Source organism: Xiphophorus maculatus, chromosome 18 (assembly GCF_002775205.1).
Source record: "Xiphophorus maculatus strain JP 163 A chromosome 18, X_maculatus-5.0-male, whole genome shotgun sequence".
Lineage (NCBI taxonomy): Eukaryota > Metazoa > Chordata > Actinopteri > Cyprinodontiformes > Poeciliidae > Xiphophorus > Xiphophorus maculatus.
This window is the reverse complement of record NC_036460.1, coordinates 23723903-23741562: the sequence shown is the minus strand read 5'-3', so window position 1 is coordinate 23741562 and position 17660 is coordinate 23723903. Positions and strand designations below refer to the sequence as shown.

Below are 17660 nucleotides of genomic sequence, written 5' to 3'. Positions count from 1 at the left end.
TAGGTGCAGAGGTCATTTGGCCACGCCCCCTACCTGCGTAATTTCTAGGACGATGAAGTCACGTTTCTCAAGGAGGAGTTTAGGAAAGATGCTATTTTAATGACAGAAGGAGCTCTTTTAAATAAAACTTTTAAAAAGTGTGAATTTTGTTCACTTTTTAAATGTTTATTCAATGAAATAAGTATTCATTATTTCATTAATTTAATAATGAAATCTATTAATTTATCAGTTAATTTATTTTAACTGATAAATTAATCAGTTAAAATGTGATGCTTTTTAACAGAGTACTGAACTTAAAGTTGCAAATAAACTCTCTATGATAAACTTTCCTAAAGTTTAGGTTTTTTAAAAAAAAAAAAACCCTCAACTTTATGTGTTTGTTCCAGAGCCGTTTGTCCAGTTTTGTCAAAAATGTTGCTTTAGGCAGTGAGCTTTAAAAAATATTATTTTCTATTCCCGTGTTAATGCTTCAAATTCTTGAAAATTAGACACGTTAACTGTTCCTTTAATGATTTATAAAAAACCATATACTCCAGTTCTAACGGAGTCAAATGTGATGCAGCAAAAGCAAAAACAATTATAAAGATTGAGTTCCAGTAAACATCATAATCTTTGATAAAAAAAAAAGAACAAATAGATTACAGCTGACTCTTCTGTAATAAATAAAATCTCCCCGTTTCTCCCATTAATACCCTTTTGTCTGAAGACTTTCAGAGAGGTTGATAGCTGACAAAAGTATTTAGATTGAGAAAAGAGAAATTTTAGCTGCTAAGCTTTCAAAACGTCTACATTAATGCAGAAACAAAAGCCCGGTTTTTGGTCATTTCAGTACAAGTGACCTTCTGACATGCAGGCCAGAAAATGTTGTCCAACACGCTCTTGGAGAAAACTTTTATTCTTTTATTAAACTCCAAACGTCTGCACCATAACAAACAATATAATTTAAATTAGTTTATTTTAATTATACAATTAAAAAAAGGTGAAAATTATAAGATATATATTAGACATAAAGTGATAAACAGATCTGGAAAAAACAAAGAACCCACTGCACTGAATCCAACTGAAAACTTCCTGGTTATTCCACCAAATGCTGATTTCTGAACTTTTCCCCGAGTTAAAATATTGGTATTGTTGTTTCTAAATGAATATGAATTTGTTTTCTTTGCATTATTTGAGATCTGAGAGCATTGCATGTTTTTCATTATTTTGACCGTTTCTCATGTTCTGCAAATAAATACAAAATTTTTGCTTTAACTTCAGAGACATGTTGTCACTAGTTCATAGAATAAAAGAACAATGTTCATTTTACTCAAACATAGACCCATAAAGAGTAAAATCAGAGAAACTGATCATTTGAAGTGCTCTCTTTATTTTTGTCAGAGCTGTATATAAAGTCTCCATTTCCATTTATATTCCTGAAAAATGTATCCCTATGGAAATAGATATCATTTTGGTTCTCTTCACTCAAAACTTGGTTGGGTCCTGCCTGACTTGTCCGGATAATAGTGGGTTTGTTGAAGCAGGTGTATGACGGCGTCTTCACCTCCATCTCCACGGCGATAAGAAAGCACATATGTGCTTGCTTGCTCACTCCGGTGGGCCAACAGGAGTCAAAAGGTCAGGTAACATTAGTGATTCTAAATGAGTTTTATTCAGCTGGTCCGAGGGGGAAAACGGCTCTTTGGGTCGTAAAGTTTACACACATAGACACACACACAGCTTTAACTGATAGATTATAGACTGCAGCCTCCAGGCAGAGGCTCTTGTTTAGCCTGTTTTCGGTAATTGACATCAGAAAGACGGTCAAGAATTGGATTGTAGCAGAACAAAACCCTCAAGTTTGACCGGTTAAAAAACAAAAGAAGTGACCTCCTGACTCTGTCTGTCTTTCCCTCCCCCGTACCATTTTTAACTTTATCCTTAAAAAATGGCACCTTCCTAAAATAAGCTTACTTAGTTCAAGTTTTGTTATTCCTTTAGTCAAACACTGAGAAGGAGGCGCGGCTGCAACCAATCAACTCTCAGATGAATCCCGCCAGACAGCTGCTTTCCTCCTCAGACGTTTGGAGGCTCATGAGCCGAGAGCCTCAACAGAGACAAAATGAGAAACGCCAGCAGCTAAAGTGCAGCGGCTTTGTTTAGCTTAGGGGAACAAGAAAACAGATTTTTCTTTGGAAGCAGGCAGAATCTGGAAAATCTCATCTCTTGCTTCCCCTCCTCTTCTTTCTTCTGGTTGCACAACTCGGCCCCGACAGGAGCGTCATTCCTCCTGCTGCACTCCTCCGTGCTAGTCGCTTTGACCTTGCTCACACACACACACACACGTCTGAGCTTCACAGCCGACAGGAATGGGACTGAGGAGAGCGATTGTTCTGGTTGCGTTGATGGAGGTGACATGGAGCCTCAACGTGACGACAATCGGACCTGAAACCGTTTCCACGGACGCCTCAGCTCATCCGGAGCCGGCCGAGGAGAACACAGAGCAGGTGAGGAAGATCAAAACTATATTGCAGTCATTATCAGATCAATATCATTCTGTACACAGTACAAAAACCAGCGTGAGTGAAAACAGATTTCAGTAACTACTCAGGTTTGAGTACCAGATGCAGCCTGTTGAGATCAGATGGTGCTCAAAACAACATAAATATGTTTCACATGAGATTTAGACAGAGTGGAGGATGAGAGGGGGGTTAAAATGATAAAAAAAACATCAAAATATGAACTTTTTTTTCTTTTGGCTCATGAACTCCAACACTGTCCTGGGCGATTGTGGAATCCAACAATAAACAAGCGAGGGAGCAGCTCAGTTCTTCCATTTGTTCTTTTTTGCAGGCAGCTGTCCTGTGGCCTCCAAGTATTTGTTGACAAGGTCTTCTTGTGTTCCTGGCAGGCAGGGCTGATATCTGCTGTAGTCCATGGTGTACTCTCCTTTTCCCTGCAGAAACATTGGGAGAACTTTTTTTTTTCCTGAGTAAAATCTGAAAATTAGCTTCTGTCTGACTGCTAATTTGAATCAAAACAAATTGAGGCGTCCCTGCTTTTACTAGAAGTCTGGCCACTGCTTTCCTGTGCAACTCGGCTTGGAAAAAAAAAAATCACTCCCCTCAACTCGGATTGTCTCCTGGTCGACTTTTGTCCAGGCCAATCAGCGAGCAGAAGGAGACATTTTGAATGACGACATCGATTTTCTGCACCATTTTTAGCAGTAGTCTGCTTGTAGTTTTAGCAGTCATAACGGAGAAAGTGAGTGAAGCTTTTCGGTCCGTGTTGGCCAAATACTGAATTAACATTAACACCTGGTTTAGGGTTCAGAAGAACGTTCACTAATGTTCATGTTACCACATTTAGTCAAAGTGTCAATAAGAGGGTAATATTCTGCTCAAATGTAGATTATCTGGTGTGCAGCTCAGTGAAGTCGACCGCTTGCTACGTCGCCATCTTGACAAGCCCCTAGTGGCTCATTTTAAAAGATGCAACAACTGCCTTTCAAATGCATTCAACCTGAATATTAAAAGCATTTCTCAAATCTTGGATAGAACATCTACCAACAACAATCTAGATTCTGAACTCTAGACGTACCTCGGTGAAGGAGCGCAGCTCTGTGGAGTAGCCAAACATGTCGTTCAGAGGAATCTGTTGGAGGAATCCAGGCGAATTTAGAAAGGAATGGAGGAACATGAATATGTAGATCACATATAAATGCTGTAATTTGAAGCCAGACTCACATCAGCGTACAGAGTGAAATATCCCTCGGCGGCGTCCTGGCCTGTGATCACACCGTGGCGACGGTTCACCCCGGCAATGACGACTCCTTGAAACTCCTGCGGTGCAACGATCTCCACTGACATGATTGGCTCCAGAATCACAGCTTTGGCCTTTTCCATTGCTGTGGAGGAGAGAGCGCCACCAAATTTAACAAACACACAACGACGACGTAAAGAAACAGCCGTGGAAATGAATGCTTCTGCTCGATTTTTGTTTTGGTTGCAGACACCACTTTCATTTGTTTGCCCTGAGCGAAACACAACGTTAAGGCAGACCTTGTTTCAGAGCGCCCTCTCCTGCACGAATGAAGGAGATTTCATTGGAGTCGACCATGTGATTGGCTCCGTCCTCCAGAAGGAATCTGACTCCTGAGATCTTGTGTCCGCTGAGGGGTCCCTTCTCGCAGGCCTCCCTGAAGCCCTGCAGCACGAGAAACATGGAAGAAATTGTAAAAAAAAAAAAAAGAAAAATACTGGAGAGCTTGACGTTATTTTGACAGTTACGGTACTGTAGAGCACTTAAACCTTCAACAATAAAAATAAGAGTAAAATTGCACTTTCAGCTACTTCTACTCACCGCTGCTGGATTTGAAACAAAATTGACTATTTCAAGTTGAATTATTCTTTTCTTTCTTTATATAAAATTTTTGTCACAAGTGGTAAATCCCCACCGTGATGAATCATAAGCAGAATGGGGTTGCCACAGAGCACTTATAAATCCCTGGATGTGTTGCCGATCTTTTTGGTCTTCAAGTTATTGCTTATTTTTTATTTCTTTCACACTTTTTAAAAATATTTCTCAACTTTAGGCATACAGTATGTGCCGCTGCCGAGCAATAAAAGCGCACACCTTCTCCACAGCCGGCACAAACTGCTTGGGGACGTTGGTTCCGATGGTCTGATCTTCGAACTCCAGCTTGGTGTAGTGTTCGGGCTCCAGTGGCTCCAGGACCCCGGTGACTTTACCGTACTGCCCGGAGCCGCCGCTCTGCTTCTTATGGGTGAAGTCAAATCTGAAAACACAAGAGACGAAGGAGTCGCGGTTTGAACCAGCATGATGGACTGAACCCAAAGTTTGTCGTGGCTAATCTTGTCGCAGTAAACGACTGTTCAATTAATGATACGATAAATTAAAGTGAGCCAGATGATTATGATAGTTTTGATATATATTGGAGTGAATACATTTGGGAAGGAACAACGTGTGGCTGGATCTCTTTGAGCACAAAATATTTTAAGAACCTGCCAGCATGATGACAACAAAAAGTGAAAACGAAGCAGGAGACTCGTCATCATACAAAGGTCTATTTTGAATGGATTTTGATTTAATTTGTTATTTTGGGATTTTTAATCAAATGAATTGTGTTTGTTTTTGGTTGCACTGGATTGTAATTTGCAAGGTTTCATTGATTTTGCACAGAAACTTCATTAAAACAAATTACTTGTTGAAAGTTTCTGGAGTAAAACATTTCATGCCATGTTGTGCTTCTATGCAGGTGACAATGTTTACACTTGAGCACAAAATTAATCCCTGGCAGATTGAAAATTGAAAAATAATCTTAGTTTTACTGACATGTTTCTTCAGACGAACCTTTACCAGAGTCCTGAAAGTAACCCGATAGAGAATATGCGGAGGAAGTTAAAGATTAGGGTGATGGAAATGAGCCCTTCTGATTTTTATTTATTTATTTTTTTGTTCATAACATGCTCTCCAGTCATAATAGTAGTCTTTTTAGAAATGCTTTCCAAATTTCTAATTGCAAACAAAACAGAGAAACAGACCTGTGAATAATTCTGGGCTTAAATGTCCATTGCTTTAACTGCAAATGCTGTAAAACTGCTGAGCAGGAGAAGCATCCTGTCTCTTTAAAAAGGGGTAGAGCTAGAGGAGCTCGGCTGTCAAAGGAGGAAGTAATGCTTTTGTTTGCGGGAGGAGCAGCTGATTTGGAGGACTGAACGGAGAAAGCATTCACCCAGTCAAAGCTTCAGCACTGCAGCCCAGGCAAGAAGCTCTTTGATTCACCCTTTTTGCTCTCGCATGTTCGTTCTACTTTCTACTCTCCTCTGTAAACGTGTCCAAGCTGAAGACAGCAGCCCCACCCAGCGAGCACCCAGGGGGTCAAAGTCCATAAGGAGTTTACATTTCCTCTCTCTCTGTGCACAGAAAGAAGCGGTGGCAGCGGAGGAGGATGTGATGGCGACAGGTGAGCTGAACCCCAACCACTACCCCGCCCAGAGGGCCGCCAAGTTGGTCCAGCACTACCTCAACGCGCGCTACGGCTCCCCTTACAAACTGTTTGGACTGAAGGAGGTCCACAGTGGGAACGCGGAGGTCAGGTTCATCTTTGCTGCCGAGCAGCAAACGTTTCACAATCTGCATGTTTTGATCAGCTCAACTCTGGATGTTCCCAACAGGAAGTGGCAGACTCCGGGAGAAAGTATCAGCTGGAGATATCGGTGCACGAGATCATCAGCAACGTAGGAGAAACTTCACTTTGTTGTTAAAGCTGCTGTTTGCATCAAAGGGTTTTAACCAGAGTTGCACGAATCAACAGTTTTGTGGTTTATGGCTGACGCCGCTTTATCTTTAATGATAGTAATATAAGATACAAACACATTTCAAATGTTTTCTAGCAAAGACTGATAGTTGATTAAGCTGCTTTAGTGATATTTTACATTAAGGATGAAAAAATCAACAGAAGTCTTACATTGATACTGTAGCTAGCATTACTGGAAACACTGTTCTGTGTTTTATTAAAAAAAAAACGTTTTTTTGTTCAGAGATTTCCTAAAGGCTGCCAGTATTTCCAAAGCAGACATGTTTAATAACAATTTCAAAGAATAAAACAGTGCGACTTTGTTCTATGTTTAGTCTGCCTGTTATATTCTAAGTCTTGATTTCTCTCGCTCTCCTGCAGCCTGAATGAATTGCAGGCATGTCATTAAAAAAATACAGCTTACATTACTTTAACATTTCTGTGCACCTCTAACTTTATTTTACTGATACCTAAACAGTCAAACCTGGAGTCTGTCCTGAGGAAAATCCTCCAGATCAAAGAGAAGCGTTGTTACTGCTACTTGGAGGCACTTATATGGTACATTCAATTATTGGAAAATAGTAGGATTTTTTTGGAGTTTCTCACCAGCAAGTTAAGAGTAAGAATCGACTGGACAATTCCTGTCACCAATCGATTTCTCGGTGCATCTCTAGATCTGTGTCTCATTCTAAATTTACCGTCTGTTTTGAATGTGTGGATATTTTTAGAAACAGCTTTTCCTCTTCAGTACTTGTTTCTCTCATAGATACTGAAATAAAACCTTTAAATAGACTTTTGCCCTGTTGAATTGGATTATTGTCGCCATCTTCCGCGTTTTGCCCATCTTCCCCTTTTTTGAAATTTGGCAGTTTTCTCTTCCCAATGTGTTTATTGAAAGAAATATTAGGCAAGTCTTAGGAAAGACTGAAGTTTAAACAGTTGGGTAATCTCTGGTGTTACAGTCAGCAGGTCTAACCGGGCCTGATCAGAACCGACTGCCCGATAAAGGAAGACTTGGCTGAATAACTGCGTGGTTTAACCTGACTCACTGTTTACACTAAGGTGACGCCTTTTTTCTGTCTACTCCCATTCACTTCTATTACAACCAGACTAAAGAGAAATGCTCCGCCGAGGTTTTCTTTCCGAGCGGAGCAAAGCAGCTCTCACCTCAAGTCCAGGTCTCCGCATGCGAGGAGATCTTGAAGCTTGATGCCAAATCTGAAGAAGAGGCCTTGTACCAGCAGTACAAGACCAACAAAACCGTTCGCACTGAAGAGCGCCTACCGGGTAATGTTCAATAGCAGAGACGCTGCAGATTACTGCTGATGATTACCAAAAAGGGTTTGGTTCACTCAATGAGATTCTCCTCCTCAAATGTCTTTCAGACAGCTACGGTCACATCGACCCAGAGATGACTCCTTTCTGGCACCTGAGCATCGTGGCCTCTAGCTTCATTATGCTGAAGGAATCAACAGAAAACACTCTGTACAACGTGGCTCAGGTGGCCAACATCACTCAGCTGGTAAGCTGCTAGATTTCATTTTGACGGTAGAAAATAGCAGGAGTTTTAGCCCAAATGTGCAGTTTAAGCTGCGTGCTGCAAACAAGGACTTTACTGGGAAAGTTACGTATAAATATCTGCTGAAACCGATTGGGTCTCCAGGGTTTCCTCCTGAAAATCTGCTAAGTCCGGTGGTAGGGATGCTAGGGCAGTCCACCAGCGGCCCATCGGGTTTAAAAAATGTTAAGTTACAAAAATTTGGAGGTGCAGAAGCGGTCATCATAATTTGGAAATAACGCGTGAGGTCAACAGGCAGGTGCGAAACGACGCAATTAGGGCAGCTCAACACGTGGACTACAAGTTTTTTTTTTACCTCTCCAGGGGGTCTTTTGTGGGCTCTAGTGTCCCTTATACGAAAGTAGGCTGACAGGAAGGGGGAAGAAGAGGGGGCGAGACATGCGGCAAATGTCGCCAGGTCCAGGAATCGAACCCGCGACGGCTGCGTCGAGGACTCAAGGCCTCCAAATATGGGTCACGCTATCCCCTACGCCACCACGGCACGCCCACTATAAACCTAGCTTAATCTGTCACTACTGTCACTGTTAGTGGTACATTAAAATATTTTAATTTAAAATAACAAATGACTCTTAGTCTGGTGGGGGAGCAAGCAAAGCCTGGTGGCCTGCCAGGCTTATAAAACACTTGGGGTGAAAACCAAGATTAAATTTGCTATTTTTGTTGGAAGTAAAGCTGTAATTTCTGATTCTTTCGAAAGCTTTCTCTTTATGATTAGTACAAAATTCTTCTGCTCCAACACACCATATCAACTCTGCCAATAAATTGTCTGTGGGACTGAGATCAGAGCTTCATGTTTGTTGCCCTTGAGTCACTTTAGAACCAAATTGGTGGTCTCATTTTCCATTTAAAAGACCAGTTTTTGTCCAAACTTCAGCTTCCTGACGGATGTCTTTAGGTAGTGCTACAACTTGTCCATATGTGGTTCTTTTCTCGAGACGGCATCTGTTTATTCTCAAGTGCAGCAATACACCCACACACCATCATGCTGCCTCCCCTGTGCTTCCCAGTGGAGATGATGATGTCATGCTTACGTGATTCCTCATTTTTGCTTTAAATTTAGACATTGCGGACTGCAGTGTTGATTTCTGAGTCATGGCTTCTTCATCACTGAGCGGCCTTTCAGCTTATGTTGGTATAGAACTTGTTACACTGTTAACAACATTATCTTTACCCGCTTCAGTGAAAATCTTCACAAGTACTTTGGATTTGTTTCAGGACATAATTTTGCATAATATTCCCTCAGGCTTTTACTACGACAAACACTTGAAGAGTCCAGATAGATATCAAGCATATTTGTACTAATTTATCCCTGCTTTTCTCTTGTGTAAAAACACTGCACATATGCATTTTACAATGTGTCTAATCTCCATTTTTATTTATTAAAAACTAAAAAGAAAAGTGAGAAAAGTGGAACCAAAGTCAAATTTCTTATTTGTGTGCTCAAATCTGGCTAAGTTGTGACACGAAAACATGTTAATCTCCAGGAGAACAACACGATTCTTTAAAAGGATTCCTGGAGTGAAAATGCAACGTCTGAGTCTGAACTGTCAAAGAAATGCAGCTTCCATCCCTCGCTGTCCAATAAATGATTCTTCACGCCCAATGTTCGCAAAAACTGAAAGTCGGCACCAGATTAAGTCTTCAACCTTTGAACTAAACATGTTTGCTGTTACTTTGTCTGCTACAGGCAACAGAGAATGACCAGCTGAAGTTTGACTGTCACGTCCTGCTGCATGAAATGGTGTCTCAGGTAAACACATGCAGTAAAAGCTGAAAACTAGATCTTTTTTCATGTTAAACCCAAACAGAATTCATTAAGCCATTACATAAAAACTGATCAATTTACATTCAAAATAAGTATTAGGTCAATGATCTCCCAATATTGTGCTAAGCTGTGTGTTTTATAATGAAGATGTTTTATCAGTGTGTGTATTTGTTGCAGGAAATTCCTCAGTGGAAGCTGCTGTTCACCTGGTCTCCAGCAGAGGGCGTGAAGGTGCTGCACACGGAGCAGCTGCCCCACGTTCACGAATTTGAAAAACGAGCAAAACCAAACTGATGTGCTGCTGTTTTCAAAACTGAGGTTACAACACTTTGTAATCAGTTATTTCTTTGTAGACGTGCTGCAATATCTGAAGCAAGATTAGCTGTTTCTCTTCCCCCCCCCCGCCCTTTGCATCTTAAGCCGTTTAAAACACACAAGAAGCTGGAGTTTATACTCAATAAAGCGTTTAACGGTTTGTCTCGTGCTTTGAACTGCTCGCATGGATTAGGAGGCAGACTTACGGTACAGGACTGGTGATCGTCTCTCTGAAAGCCACTTTTGGTTTCCCCATCACACAGGGACAGCTGTATTCTCGCTCCATCCTCTGGAAAGAAAGCGTTGGAGGGGAAAAAGAATCCGCACGCTAGGGTTGAAAACAACTTTAAAGTGCATTTAACAATTGCTGTGTCTTGTTAATCCTGTGCCTAATGCAGGATTAACAAGGTAAATTAAACCAGTGAATGATTCCAAGGAAAGAAGGTGGAGACTTTCTTTTTTTTTTTTTTTGCTGGCCTGCTAAAGATCAAAAATAAAGTTATTTTATTGCAGCTGAATAATTTCGTACTTTAGTTTTAAAAAAAATAATAATTTGAGTGAAACTAAAACAAAATTCAAGACCATATAAGAAGCCTGATTTTTGGATTATGGAGAACTGACACCAACATCTGTAAAGAAGTCTGTTTGGATGAGTAGTCAGAACCGTGCCTGGTCTGATTGTGATGTGATGCGTTTCACTGACACCGACTTCTTCATAAGTTCGTAATCATAATTTCCAGCCATCATTTGCATCCTGATATACAGCGTCCAGCTTTTTCTGGTGCAGAATTACAATGCAAGTCTCACATCAACGACATAAAAGCTGGACAGAATGCAACATCTGCAGACTGCAGACTCTTTGATATGAATCTGAAATAGTTCCACATATTGAAGTGGCACAGATTGGATTTTTTTTATGAGTAAAAAGATTGGAACTGGGAAAAACCATCTACGGTGGAAAAGTCAGATACAAGTCGCTTATGGGCAAAAAACCCAAATAGATTTGGGTCACATTTGCCTGGTGTGTGAACGCAGCCTTAGTGACATTAGTCCTGAATTCTTGGCTGTTGAATTTACATCCAATTAGCAACAACTGGAGAACAAAACGAGAGTAAAAGCAGCTGTAAACCTGAATGAGGATGATGGTGTACCTGGGAGTAGATCTCCAGATGCAGCTCGCCCATGCCTGAGATGATGGTTTCTTTGCTCTCGGTGTCAAAAGTTACTCTGAAAGTGGGGTCCTCTCTCGTGAAACGGTTGATGCCTTTAGAGAATTTGTCCAAGTCGTTCTGGTAAAGAGAAAAAAAAAAGAAGACATTTAGAGACAATCCTTTATTAGCACTTATTTCAGGTTTTAAAAAAGAAACCCTTTTACCTTATTTGATGGCCTAATTGCCATGGAAATGACAGGCTCTGGGATGTGAATGGACTCCTGTGTGAGCATCAGGACAACAAATTAGAAAAAAACCCCATCAGTTCCCTGCAGTTTGATGGCCCAGGGCGTTCAGGCGGCTCACCATGGAGAGGTTGGAGCTGGTCTTGGATGTGAAAGTGTCTCCGCTGGCACAGTCGATCCCAAACAGAGCGCAGATATCTCCTGCGTAAACCTCATCCACGTCCTCAAACACCACAACCAGACAGAGGAAGCAATCTGGTTAAATTCCCTCCACTACATTTATTACTTATTAATAAATACCCTTTCGTAGCTTTTTGTGTTTTGCTTCGTGTGTGAGGTGGATGGAAACATGTTCCTCTGTTGTCAAGGAGGATGTGGTTCTTATCTGCACACTTGACTAAAGCCAGAAGAGGAACTTCACTCCTCTGGCCAGTCATGCACTTCTCTAGTTTTTAATCTGCACACCGCAGATGGAGATAAACGGTGACCCAAGACGGCCCGCCGGCAACTCGCCCTCACCTCCATCTGATCGGCGTGGAGGCGCACCAGCCTCTGAACTCTGACTTTCTTGCCCGTGCGCGTGTTGTAGATGTACTCTCCTTTCTTCAGGCAGCCCTGGTAAACGCGGACGTAGGTCAGCTGACCGAACCTCCCGGCCTGTCGACAAGAGATAGCAAAGCGTGACGGACCTCGCCCTTCTGAGACAAACCGAGGCGGAAATAATCACTTTGAAAAAAATAAAATAAAACCAAAAAAAGAGACAAGTACATACCTCCAGTTTAAAGGCAAGGCCAACGTAAGGGTTTGAGGCATCTCTGGTTGGGTCCATTTCAATCTTTGACTTCTCTGCTGAATCCCTAAAACGAAGAGAAGAAAGTCAATACGAAGGTTTTTTTTTAATTGCCCAAACGCCCTCTTAAGAGGATTTTTTTTTTTAGCAAAACATGCTGCTTTTTTTTTTTTAGAAAGCATGATTCATATTTATCTACACACAATCACTGCACAGAAATGACCATCTTCAGTATTATTAGTCCTCTTAAAAACCAAGCTTTTTGTTCATCTCTGTTGGGCACCGATTTCACCAAAACCTGCAATATTAAGTTAAAACTAAAGCTGCTAATTACTATTTCAGTCGCCGATTATTCTGACGATTCATTGATTCATTGGATAAAAAAAGATTAAAACATTCTGCAGATGTTTTATTTAACAACTTACGCTTATTTTACATAATATTAGAAATACATAAAAATGCAATTAAAATAAATAGTCACTTAACTTCAGCAGACTGTTATCAGATGACATTTAGCTTTAAGGGGGCTGGTAAGTTTCACTCTGGCAGCTTTTGTTTTAGAGAAATTACTGTTTGTGTAAATCAAAATATTGTCAGCATCAAAAATGAAGCAGGTCTCTTGAAATTAGCTTAAAACATTTTTGGCCAAATGTTTGACGAGACAAGCTTTGAAGCGCTCACTCTTCATTGAGGATGGCGTAGTTCTTGACTTCGCTGGGGTTCGGCAGGTAATCCAGGACGGCGTCCAGGAGAGGCTGGACGCCTTTGTTCTTCAGCGCCGTGCCGACCAACACGGGGCTGAACAGGCGCTGCACTGTGGCTCTGCGGACCGCAGCCTGGCAAACGAGAAGGTGAAACGGTTATGAAGCGACTGGCTTTCATTAATACATGCATTTAATACATGCAAGATGCATCTAAACGTTGCAGGATGCTCTTGAGGACCATCCCCGGTTTAGATGGAAGAATATTTGTGCGTTAGAATGGCCGGGTCAAAGTTCAGGCCTGAATCCAACACGTAATGGAAAAGCATTTCAGTCAGCAGTTGTGCAACTCCTGAAGAGACATACCGCACAGGACTTGCAGCTGAAATTACAGCATAAAGTGCTTCTCTAAAATATTGAAAAACAAAAACATGTACCATTTTTCCTCTTTTTTTTTTTACAACTATGCTCTATTGTCATTTCACATAATTAAAATACACTATAGTTTGTAATTTTAACACGGCAAATTGTAAACAACTTCAAGGGGTATGAATACTTTTGAAACTGTAAGTCAATCTGTTTAATTAACAGATCTAAATATTAACACTTTTCAACTTCCTATGTTGTGTCTGTGAAGCAAAAAAAATAAAATAAAACCTTAATCCATAAATGTGGTGACAAGCTGGTCACAAGACCCAAACTCTAAATGTCAAAACTCTCTTAAGATGCTAACCTTGAGGTCCTCTTTGGTAGGAACTTTCTCCTCCAGGAACATTTCTCCCAACGTTTCGTCAGCGTTGGCGACACACTCCACCAGCTCCTGCCTGCGGTCTGCAGCTTCTGCCCGGAAATCTGCTGGGATCTCGTCGTAGCGAATGCTTTGACTGCAGGGAAGAAGAAACACTTCAGAAACTCTCGCGTTTCGTATCTGGAAGCGACAGTGAGACGAACATGGATCGGAATGACTTTTAAACAATGTAACATACAGGAATGTCTCATGAAATAAGTAAAACAAACTATTGTTACCCAAACGGTCCTTCAAAGTACATGCTCCGCTCTTCTATCAGGTCGATGATGCCGCGCATGTTCCCCTCCAGGCCCATGGGGATGTTCACGAAGGCTGCGTTGTGGCTCAGTTTAGATCTAAAAGAAAAACAAAGCTCATGTCAGAGTCGAGAGGCACCGCCATAACAACGTATACGCTGCTCTTAGAGAGAAGTTGGTGTCCACAGGTCGGGAGTTTTTTCATCGCTAATCACAATTCCATTAAAAAACGTTGAATTTTGCAAATTGAGTTGATTTTGATTTATAGGGAAAGTTGGTAGAACAGTAACACCCCAGATGATGGCGCTGATTAAATGACAAGAGTTAAAAAGTCTGAGATATTTATTCAAGCTGCAGTTGGTAACTTTTATTTAAAAAATATGTTTTGATAAAGTTATTAGAAGTGTAATAAGTACATACTTCTAATAAAGTATATATTAGATATTTAGTGAAAAACTGAGCTCCTATGCGTCCTCCCTGTGGCCCTACAGCCATCTGCAGAAATACACCAAAAAACAACAATCAAATCCTGAAGGAGGGCTTTGGTGCTGTCAATCATCCTTGTTCATGTGCTGCTCACATCCTCCCCCCTGCTCTCTGCTATCCTACAGCTCCTTCCCCACAGCGGATCCTGCCGGCAAACACACAGGCTAGTTAGCACAGCCACCGATGACGGCAGATAAACAGTTTTCTTGTAACAGGAAGTTGTTTCTCCGCCATTAGCACACTCAGCAGCATGTACACAACACTGATTGACAGCGCGGACACTCCTCCTTGCTCCGATTGGTTGTTTCAGACCAAGAATGGTGCATTTCTGCAGATGACAGTGCAACCACAAGGCTCAATCTTTTCACATGATTTCTCTCATGTTGTGCTGTCATAATATAGAGAGAGTTTTGACAAATATGTAAAAAACGTTTTTACAAAAGTTTCCCACAGTAGTTTTAACATCTTTATTTAACAATCACAATTGTTTTTATGCATTTTTTTTACTGCAACAGTTTCTCTAAAAGGTGAATAATTCTTATTTTTGCCAATAAACCTAGTCTGACAAGTCAGTCAATATTTATTCATTTGATTCCCAGATTTCTAGTTATCTCCCCAAGTTGACAATGGCACTCAGAAAATCTGAGTGTTGTCTTACTTTCATCACTCAGCTCAGTGTGAGGACTTTAGCTGGACCCATACCTCATCTGCTGCAGCGCCCGGCTCGGGTTGGCTCCCATTCGGTCCAGCTTGTTGATGAAGGTGAGGAAGGGGACGTTGTAGCGCTTCATCTGTCTGTTGACGGTCATGGTCTGACACTGGACGCCTCCCACTGCACACAGAACCAGCACCGCTCCGTCCAGCACCCGCAAAGCTCGCTCCACCTCGATGGTGAAATCCACGTGACCTGAAACACACACCCACGCACACACACAGGTCGGCTTAGGAACACTGTGATGTCAAAGTAAATATTGGTTCAGGAGCTTTTTGAGGAAGGACAGGCATTTTCTTTTGCCAAAAAGTGGGAAAAAAATAATACTGAAATTACTTTGGTAAAGTTAAAAAAAGAGATTTTAATATGCGACAACTATACTGAAACTTTGGAGCTTTATTAAACCCTTTGTTTTGATTAGCAAAGGCCTTATAAAATTTATTTTCTGTGGAAAACGTGATATATGGATTTAGACATCCTTGCAAAAGTATTTATTCTGCTTGGATCAACACAAAGTATAGCTATATTGTTAAATTTAAAAACACAGGTGGTTTTCAAATGTTTAAATTGAGAGAGTCTCATTTGCAGTTATCTACAAACTATGCAGGAAACACACACATGGCAGTCCTGGAAGAAAACCTTTTAGAAACTGTGATTGACTTTCCTTCAGGACAATGACCCTAAACATACAGGTAGGCCCGCAGTGGAACGGATTAGAACAGGGGTCTCAAACTCCAGGCCTCGAGGGCCGCAGTCCTGCAGTTTTTAGATGTGCCACAGGTACAAAACACTGGAATGAAATGACTGAATGACCTCCTCCTTGTGTAGATCAGTTCTCCAGAGCCTTAATGACCTAATTATTCTATTCAGGTGTGGTGCAGCAGAGGCACATCTAAAAGTTGCAGGACTGCGGCCCTCGAGGACTGGAGTTTGAGACCCCTGGATTAGAACAAAGCATGTTCATGTGTTAGAATGACCTGGTCCAAGTCCTGACCTAAATCCAATTGAGTATCTGTGGTGGGAAAGAAAGTTGAAATGTATTTGTCCTCATATTCTGCCTTGGACCAAACATTTTCTGAGATTTAATATCCAACTCTTTTGAATCAAATTTCATTAGCATGATATCAGAGTGTTGTAAGACTATTGTCTTCAATCTATCCTGTGACCTTCTGTTTGACATCTGTGAAATGAGTGCTCTAGTGCTTTGATAATGTTTCACCTCCATTAGGTGCATCTATTTTGTTTTCCCCTATTAAGGCAGACTTGTCACTAAAAGGCTTCCAGTTGTTTTTTTGTCTCTGCAGCTGCAAGACTTAGAATCTATGAATTAATGTTCGTAGATGCTCCCAGTGATTGAGTTGTTAAGCAAAGAAAGATGATCAAGAGTTTAATCTCTTGATATGACCAGTGATGGTAAAGACTGACCTCAAAATTCTTGCAGCTGTACATGGAGTGAAAGATCCACACTTTTCAGATATACAAGTGTTAAAAACCATGGCGGGTACCGGGTGTGTCAATGATGTTGATGTTGTGGTTCTTCCACATGGTGTATGTAGCTGCTGACTGGATGGTGATGCCTCTCTGCCTCTCCAGCTCCATGGAGTCCATAGTGGCTCCAACACCATCCTTCCCTTTCACCTTCACATCACAGAGGAAAGCACAGCTCAGTAACGCTGCCTCATCTCCTACCTCCAGAACCTTCGCCCTTCCTGGCCCTCACCTCATGAATCTCTGCTATCCTGCCCGTGTAGTAGAGGACCCTCTCGGTCAGGGTGGTCTTCCCCGAGTCGATGTGAGCCGAGATGCCGATATTGCGGATTCTCTCGTTGGGGAAGACCCCGGAGGAGCAGGTCCGACAGCTGTTCATAAGCACCTGCAGGACAGGGGCTCAAAGTTAGGAACTGTTTTTAGAGAACTGGAGCTGAACCGGCGGTCAGAGTCAGGTTACCTTTTTCAGCGTGACGCTCCCCGGTGCTAACAGATGATTCCGGGTCAAACACAGACCCGCTTTCAGGAGCTTCATCTTGAAGAGAGCTCGGTGGAGTTCGGGCCGGGTGGTTGTGCTCGGCCCCAAACCTGCTAGCCGCCCGGTGAATGTCACGCCGGGATCCTACTGCTGGGTTGTGAAACACAACTTCCGCATCTACGGAAGCCCAGAAGCTCAACATGCGCCTTTTTGGTTTTAGCATAAAAAATTAATTACACTAGCATTTTTTTTTAGATAGATTTTAAGCCTACATGTGTTCCTTTTTAGAGGCTGAAACAATATTGAAGCACAAACATCTGAATTATCAGTAGAGTTATAATCTGAACGCATCAGATTATAAACACAATCTGATGCGTTCAGGGGCTAGCAGACGTGTTTATTTGAGTGCTACTTTGCATAATACATTTTGCTTTCATTTCGCAAAGAAATGTTTAGACCAATCTCATTCTAAACATTATCTATTGAATTGGTTTAATTAACTTTTCAACAATAGACCATATAATTATGCTGCTTTCATTAGGCTACTCTTAAAATTTTTATTCTCTGTTTTGTTTAATTGCAAATATTTTTTCTCTGTGACCAGTTAT

The 17660-nt window shown here is 41.4% G+C and overlaps 2 protein-coding genes across 3 annotated transcripts; one reads left to right on the top strand and one right to left on the bottom strand.

Annotated features, from left to right (window-relative positions):
- Nucleotides 1-1337: 1337 nt before the first annotated feature.
- lxn (latexin) lies at nt 1338-10117 on the top strand. 2 transcript variants are annotated; one of them, XM_014474592.2, is made up of 7 exons: nt 1338-2486; nt 5926-6093; nt 6177-6239; nt 7408-7585; nt 7684-7820; nt 9565-9627; nt 9820-10117. In XM_014474592.2, the coding sequence occupies exons 1-7, from the start codon at nt 2349-2351 to the stop codon at nt 9934-9936; spliced, it is 864 nt and encodes a 287-aa protein (XP_014330078.2). In that variant the 5' UTR covers nt 1338-2348; the 3' UTR covers nt 9937-10117. The 2 variants fall into 2 exon arrangements, with proteins under 2 accessions (XP_014330078.2, XP_023207266.1); XM_023351498.1 differs by lacking the exon at nt 1338-2486 and adding an exon at nt 5626-5763.
- gfm1 (G elongation factor mitochondrial 1) lies at nt 2488-17221 on the bottom strand. Its single transcript, XM_005814173.3, has 18 exons — nt 17035-17221; nt 16807-16959; nt 16592-16724; nt 15077-15281; nt 13871-13987; nt 13578-13728; nt 12825-12979; nt 12126-12210; nt 11873-12010; nt 11475-11576; nt 11333-11389; nt 11109-11246; nt 10164-10246; nt 4615-4777; nt 4041-4185; nt 3726-3886; nt 3580-3633; nt 2488-2935 (listed from the first exon to the last, which is right to left on the bottom strand). Exons 1-18 carry the CDS (start codon nt 17107-17109, stop codon nt 2804-2806), a joined length of 2247 nt encoding a protein of 748 aa, XP_005814230.1. The 5' UTR covers nt 17110-17221; the 3' UTR covers nt 2488-2803.
- Between the last annotated feature and the right edge of the window lie 439 nt (nt 17222-17660).

Coding starts and splice junctions, on each gene's coding strand:
- gfm1 (XM_005814173.3), bottom strand. CDS start 17,109: ATGAAGCTCCTGAAAGCGGGTCTGTGTTTGACCCGGAATCATCTGTTA. Junction 11,390..11,474: donor CCAGCTCCAACCTCTCCATG/GTGAGCCGCCTG, acceptor ATGCTCACACAG/GAGTCCATTCACATCCCAGA. Junction 4,186..4,614: donor TTGTGCCGGCTGTGGAGAAG/GTGTGCGCTTTT, acceptor CTCGTGCTGCAG/GGCTTCAGGGAGGCCTGCGA.
- lxn (XM_014474592.2), top strand. CDS start 2,349: ATGGGACTGAGGAGAGCGATTGTTCTGGTTGCGTTGATGGAGGTGACA. Junction 6,094..6,176: donor TCCACAGTGGGAACGCGGAG/GTCAGGTTCATC, acceptor TGTTCCCAACAG/GAAGTGGCAGACTCCGGGAG. Junction 6,240..7,407: donor TGCACGAGATCATCAGCAAC/GTAGGAGAAACT, acceptor TATTACAACCAG/ACTAAAGAGAAATGCTCCGC.